Below are 7,717 nucleotides of genomic sequence, written 5' to 3' on the forward strand. Positions count from 1 at the left end.
CCCCCCCCCCAAAGACAAAATACCAGCATTTTCTTTTATTTTCTTTGGCTCTCTTTTCTTTTTATTTCTCTCTCGCTCTTTATATCTGTCTATCTATCTATCTATCTATCTATCTCTCTTTCGCTCTCTCTCTCTCTCTCTTTCTCTCTCTCTCTCTCTCTCTCTCTCTCTCTCTCTCTCGCTCTCCAGCATTTTCTTTTATTTTCTTTGGCTCTCTTTTCTTTTTATTTCTCTCTCGCTCTTTATATCTGTCTATCTATCTATCTATCTATCTATCTCTCTTTCGCTCTCTCTCTCTCTCTCTTTCTCTCTCTCTCTCTCTCTCTCTCTCTCTCTCTCTCTCTCTCTCTCATCCTTATCACAACGTAACTTTTCACGTACTATCTTCATACTTGTTTACACTTTCATCTTTTCTCTTATTCTTCATCTTCTTCTCGACGTTCCATAACCTTCGTTATCCTCCTCTTGTTATCCCAACGATATTCATGGCGGAGCAGTTAGGACTTGCCGTCGATGATGGAATTTCTGCATAAGAAAATTCACGGTTGATCAGTGTTACCAAGGGGTAGGAAAATGGTGCCTGAAGACGATCGGATGATGTTGATGAATTTGAGAAAAACGAAAAAAAAAAGAAAAATTGAAATTTCAGGACACCGGGTATATGTCTGAGTCCTAACTGCATCCTCGTAAATGAAAACCCATCGCTAGACCGTGTATCGTTGATTTGACCTTTTTTTAAAATTATTTTTATATCATCGATCCGAAATCTTCTAGCGATTGGTTATCTCCATCATTTCTTCTTCTCTCGATCTAGGAAATTCTCCCTTTGCCAGTAGTCGATCGTTTAACAACGAACTATCTGTAGATATTCTCTCGTAGCTTGAGGTGCCACTATACCCATGGTAACCACTGTCCTTCCCGAAATCACGCCCAGCCTCGTCTCGGTAATACGGAGCTCATCTTAATGTAAATTTTGTCTTAATGAGTTTTACAGACGAGCGTGTGACTTCGCGACGGATGCCTTCTGCTTGACACTGGTCCATTGCTTCAATGATCTTGCACAGAAAACAAGTATGGAACGCATCAGTAACTCTGTGGGATGCTGTTGCGAGTGAACGTATCATAGAGAAAAGATTATACGTGACTTTTGCAACGCAAGAAGGTCCCTACGTGGTGTTTTCATATATCTTTTTTTTTTTGGAAAAAAAAAAAAGTAATGAGCAATCTGCTTCGTCATTGACACATTAACTGCCAGACGAGCCAATAAACTTATGTAGGATGTTACTATTTGGGTTGAAGATTTTTTTGGAAAATAACGACAGCAATACAAATTCTTAAATTACACCACCGGTTGCTTCGGTTACTTATCTGTGCAAGAAGTATTTGGCTTATTTGTTTGAGCCGTTTTTTTTTTTTTTTTTCCCGAAATTCATATAAGATTTTTGGTCAATACCGTATTTGCTATTTAGATGAACTTTCTGGTTTCGAGAGAGAACTATCGAACGCTTTATAGAAGTCACGCACGTCCTTTTCATTGAGTCTGATGAGTTCCGTCCGAGACGATCGCTCGGTGGTCTGATCGACCGTTTTGTCCTATGAGAATAATTAAAAAAAAAATAGTAGCAATAAAAATTTTAAGCAAGCGTACTTTATAAATAAATATATTAATTGTCTTGTCTTTCCGCAGTCGGCTTCGAGGCGCGTAGGTCTCTCTTGCAGTAACTGCCAGACGACCACGACGTCCTTGTGGCGTCGTAACACGTGCGGCGAACCCGTGTGCAACGCCTGCGGATTGTACTTCAAGCTTCACGGGGTTAACAGACCTCTTGCCATGAAGAAGGATAACATTCAGACCCGCAAGCGAAAACCCAAGGGTGGCACGAAGTCTTCGGACACTCCGATATCTGGACCAGTTGCTCCGTGCTCTATCAATCACAACAACAACAACAACAACAATAACAGTGTGAAGCTGGAACCAGGTTGGTTGACGGGCGATGAACGAACTTGAATTATTTAAAAACGTATATACCAAGTAACCAACTTTCTTTACTTCTTTCGTTACCAGTCTACCCCTGCTGGCATCCTCAGCAACAGCATCAGCATCAGCATCTCATCGAAGGCCATTCGCTAAAGGTCGAATATCCATCTCCACCTTGTACCACTCGTTCGCCGGTGGTGGTATCCGCTGGACACTCTCCGGATCATCATCAGCTGACGTCGTCCCACATCGTCACCCTGGGAAACTCGTCACCCAGTCATGCTAGTAATAAGATCATGCTGGACAACGGTCACCTGGAGAGACCCACCGTTGTATCGATATCGTCCTAAGAATATCGTATTAGCGAATGATCCAGGGATGAGAATCCCGATGAACGTGGACCCATCTACTGTGTGATCTCGCTGTATGAGCTTTTCCGGGACCATTCTTCTTCGCTCCTCGAATAGCGGCCTGCCTAACACATAATAATATATGTATATCAATTGTGTACATAATACTTGAGTGGATTCGGTGCACAGTTACGTTTGTGGCTCTATGTGCATAATCCTAAAAAATGGACCATGGCCAGTTATTGTAAATAGGACTTACCATTTGGTTTTTGTTTTCTCTCTTAACGTACAACCTGACTGTATAAGGATCGCGAGTGTATGCACATTTATGGTTGCCAGGTACGTACGTGGGCTTTGGGACACGTACGGTGCTGCCACCTGGCGGCGTTCGCCAACAACGGCCAAGTCTAAAAATCTATTTGTAATCTTGCGACGCTATCATTCGTTCGTGCGTGCGTGTATCATTCTTTTTATTTCCTTTTCTAAGAGCGAGGCTATTCGCTCGATAAGAACGGTAAAATTAAGCGACGCCTCGACCGGGCACGGCGTAATTGATTGATTAAGCGGATTTTCTCACGTTTTTCGCATTGTTGTACTTGTTGACTGCTGGTCGCCTCCGATGGCGTCGGGTCTCCTCGAGATATCAGGACTCGGGGACGTCTTTAGAACGAGATCTTGAACGTGCGATTTATTTTTTATTCCTAGCTTTTAGACGTTTTCAACGTGAGACACATATACAAGCGTCGTTATTTGCGCTGCGCGTAATCTCATATTTTACTAATTCCGAGACTGAGACATTCTCTTTCGCGAATATGAATTTTTGCGAGGATGGAAAAACGTTTTTGTAAATTTTTAGACCTTTTCGATTAAGGTCAATTCGCTTACTTCTTCTATACAAGTCATGGATTGGTCGATTTTCTTTGAATTTTCTGATGGATTTTTTTTTTCCAATGCCAGACCGATCGGCGTTCCTCGCGATTTTACGATATTTACATAATTACCTGTTTACGCGCTGTCAAGCTCGTAACGCTTATTAGACCTTAAGAACTCTCGCCAAATTAATTGAGCAAGTACATAGGGTATACTGCCTATGTAGATGCGTTAAAATGCATAAACAAAAAAAAGACAAAATAGTTTAATCATTCCGTATCGATAGGATGCACGTACATCCTAATATTATACTAGGCTCGAGCAATGTGCAGCCGGGAAGTGTTGATATTATTGACACGAGTCTTATTGATTAATCAGCGTCATCAGTCGTGAATGAAATATTCACTGGTGACAGGACGTTGAAGGGAAATGGATGAATGGACCCGTTCTTGTAAATATTTGTCAGGATATAAATGCTTAAGGACTCGCCGACGAAGGTGCACGGATTAGCAGGAAAGAAAAAAAAAAAAAATGAAAACAAAAAAACACGTTTCTTCTCTTCATTACCAAAGACGACTTTTATTACCAGCTCCTGCAATTAATTAATTAAAGACACCAAATTGCAATAATAATTATCTTTGTAAATAGATCGCATTAATTATTATGTATATCGGATATGGCTCTACTGGAGCTGCTAGAACCGTTACTGTTAATTTAGGCCTAATTAAAGATATATTACAATTTTCACACATATATATATGTGTGTCCAAGAAAATAATTAGTTGGTAATTTCAGGCATAAGATGTGTCTAGGAGATAAGTAAATTGTCCAGCATACTGGATGCCCCTTGTAGTTCATAGAGTTATGGTAAATTTAAGGTGCGTGACGTAGTGTGAATAGTTGAGTAAAGAAATCATAAGGAAACTTGGAATATAATAAAAAGATAGAACGAAAGAAGTAGCAGAAGTCAGTGAAACGAGCACGCGATTGTGCGCGCGAGGAGTGTTAAATAGCAATGGCAAGAAACAATGAAAGAAAGAAACAAAAAAAAAAGTATCAAAAGGTGATATCCATCGTTTATCTCTTTTTTTTTCTAGTAACGAAATACATACCAAGCTTGCGACTACGTTAATATATTTGATATAATATATTTTACGAGTGTTGTATCGAGTCATGAGTTATTTTTAAAATAAAACGGGATATTTAAAGGTAAAATGCTCTTACTGCAACGCCAGTACCTCGCACGGCGGCCATCTTGAGATCTCGCAATTACGTCGTTTTACTCTGTATCTTGTACACGGGGTGATAGGACGATCGCGTAACACACTTTCTTTTTTCCCGCGTCAGTTTCATACGCAAGCGACGCTTTAACCTATAATCCAATGTAATAATGCAAGTTGGGGGCTTTTGCCTTGTGAAAATATCTCACCTGACCGCTTTATCAGTACAGATCCCGTGTGTGCTCTGTAACCATGACAACACCCCATGATAAGAGAGCCTCGACTATACTTCGCATACTAACATCCAAAGTAAACTAGCCCATGGTAAGCATCGTCGAGAGTAAGCTTCTACCTTTTTTTTTCACCTTGTAAAAATAACCCGGGACAAACAAACGCAAGTTGCTACCTGACGGCAGATTCCTTCATTCCTTTCCAATGGATTTAACGTACCAGTAACTCGGTCCAATTCAATCGGAAGTAGTTCGTGGAAGTTATTGATATACCTGATGAGAGAAGACCTTATAGGTGGCAAGTGTGAGGACCTCAAGAATTTCATTATCAACTCTGAACAGTGTTCGGTTACTTGCGTCTGCGAAAAATCCATTGGTAAATATGCTTGTAGGAGTAGAACGTGAAGTCTGAATACTTCCGATCGGAAATACGTGACAGTAATCCATTGGGCTGTAGTCGCCTCCATAACGGCAGAGTCCTTTTCTTATCGTTTTATCCCTGGTGGGTTAATGTACTAGTAATTAACAGCTATTAATATCAGTCTCTCGCGAGATCTGATATAGACAAGTGCGAGGACCTGCAGAGTTTAGATATCAGTGCTGAGTAAAGATCCTATGAATAAATTTAGGTGTTGACGAAATATCACATTTGGCGAGAGAATTTGTTGGTGTGAAACCAGAGACGCGAACCCCGACTCTTCCGGTTAAAAATCCGCGACAGTACCCACTGGGCTACGGTCGCTCTCGCAGATTCGAATTGAACTAATGTCCACGGGTAAAGAAGATAGTTAATGAGACGGGAAACCTCACGAGTATCTGTCCACGGATTTTTACGGTGGATGCTGCAGAGCCAGTGACATGAATGCAGGGCAGAAGAATTTCCATGATGGCGTCGAGAATCTGTAAATACCATGTTAAATTTTGTGCCCCCCTCTATTCGTCAGTTGGTTATAAAGTTCTAGAGGGGGATGTTTGATCACGTACGATAAGGGTGCATCAGGGTTACCCGTACTCTTTAGCTTGGTGTCCGCGCCTAGGAGGGGCACCCATAAACCAAGATGGCTGCCTAACACAAACCATCAACGTTCCCTCGGTAATCGTCAGTCAATATTTGACGGGTTCTTGCATCAAATCGCTTCGTAGTTGCGCTACCAGGCGGCAGCAGCGCTGCTGCTTCACACCTCGAACACCTGTGTCAAGCACACATTCCCACAAACACCACACTGTCACTCGCACTCAATTGAAGATTCGCTCTGACGTCGTTTTCTACACGCTCCGTACAGACGAGACGTAAGTTTATCATATTATTCTTTTTCCCCATATATTTAACCACTTAACTGGGAATCACGTCCCGCAGACGTTCCACCTATCACCCACAATTGTTTTCCTCTTTTCGAAGATGTACGCTGCACGTTCACTTTTACTCGAGAAAAATTGCTTCTCGCGATAGAGTCTCTGCCTGCGCGATCCCCGATTAAATGCCAGGTTAAGTTATTAAACGGTTTTTCGGTTCAACTATGTAAATTCGAGTGTCGATCGTCGCTCACGCCCTTTTAAAAATCCCTGCCGCCGTCGCCGGGCGTCTTTTCTCATCGCTCAGCCTTACGGCACACGTTTTCACGGACGCACGTGCGTATTATTTCTGGATTATGAAAAGACAGAATGTGTGTACATACGCGTGTACGAATGTTTCGTTGAAAACGTTCGGGGGCACTGTTACCGCTGCTTTATTTTGATCCAACGCGACATTCGAGACGTTCGATTTCTACGTTGCGACATGTTGCTGCTTGACTTATCTTTTTATTATTTAATTTCTTTTTCGAGTACTCATTTCAATTCGAATCTCGGGCATGATCTATGGCACGTATACGTAAACACTTCTATAGATGGGTTGAAACTTACCATGATTTTTTTTTAGGTTAATGATTTCTTATTTTCGTCTTCCGTTGCAAAGAATTTTTGTTTGTGCTTTCTTCTTTCTCAAGCAAACGTATGATTCCAGTGGTACTCGCGTCTCGTACTCACGGTGTCGCGTATTCGCCGCGTTCGCAAATCCCGACGATTCGTAAATCTAGTTCGCGCGTACCGTCGGATTCTCACGAAATGACAGAATTGGTGCTCACACCGCGTCTGATACGAAACTATCCGTCGCCAGGAAGATACCCCTGATGTAGATAATATTTTATTAATCATTAAGCACATAGCCGCTGTACATATAAGATAATGGGAATAATATCAGACAATGGTGATAATACTGTTTGTCGTACGCTAATTCTTGGGTCCGTGGACAGAGCCCACGAGAAGAGATGCCTTTCCGTAGCGTCGCGACGCGTTCACGTCCATTCGAAGTACAGCTCGAACCAGAGTGATCTTTAACGGCCAATTTCTTCACCTTCGGATAAAATTTGTCCCATAAATTCCCAGCTAACCAATCAATTTCAAGTTTTAGAAGTTTATCCGCCGGATTAATTTTATCCGAAGGTGAAGAAATTGGCCATAAGACGTTCTCTCGATCCCGGACAATGCCAAATCGCGATAACCCCTAAAATTATGTGATAAAAAAAGAAGTTTATAGGAAAAAAAATAATTTAATCAAACAACTAATTCCAAGTGAGATTTCAAAAAAAATTAATGACTCGAATCAGCGTCAATGATCTGTGTACGATGATTTGACATAATTAAAAAAAATTTTTGCATGCGAAATTGTAACTTTTCAAATTTAAATTAACGTTCCTACGTCTAACGCCTGTTTTTTCGTCCGTCTCCGTTTTCTCTCGTTTTCTCTTACTCCCGCAAGGACAATTTCATCTACGAAAGACGCCGTCGCGCCTAGCAACTAATAGTATCTGGATTTACTTAAGGTTTTACAAGACAACAAGACGCTTAGTCGGAAAGAATGGCGGCGTTTGTCGTTATTCGCGACAAGAATATAAGAACGTTTATTTGTCAGGTACGTTGGTAACGTTAATTGCGTGTCTGGCGTGAAAGAGCTACGGCGACGTCGTAAATTTAGACGATTACACGATGAATCTTTATGAAATATCGTAAACCATCGTGATGACGATGACT

General features: G+C 41.4%; 1 protein-coding gene across 3 annotated transcripts in view; it reads left to right on the forward strand.

Annotated features, from left to right (window-relative positions):
* Nucleotides 1-4,413, forward strand: part of LOC107263966 (box A-binding factor) — a 43,244-nt gene extending 38,831 nt beyond the window's left edge. For 2 of the 3 annotated variants that reach the window (XM_015731704.2, XM_015731706.2), the window contains exons 7-8: nucleotides 1,688-1,979; nucleotides 2,066-4,413. In XM_015731704.2, coding sequence (XP_015587190.1) covers nucleotides 1,688-1,979; nucleotides 2,066-2,328 — 555 coding nt within the window. In that variant the 3' untranslated portion in view covers nucleotides 2,329-4,413. Of the gene's footprint in view, nucleotides 1-1,687; nucleotides 1,980-2,065 lie in introns of those variants that run through there. The other variant, XM_015731707.2, reaches the window with a different exon arrangement.
* The last annotated feature ends 3,304 nt before the right edge of the window (nucleotides 4,414-7,717 follow it).

Source organism: Cephus cinctus, unplaced genomic scaffold, assembly GCF_000341935.2.
Source record: "Cephus cinctus unplaced genomic scaffold, Ccin1 Ccin1_scaffold0168, whole genome shotgun sequence".
Classification (NCBI taxonomy): Eukaryota; Metazoa; Arthropoda; class Insecta; order Hymenoptera; family Cephidae; genus Cephus; species Cephus cinctus.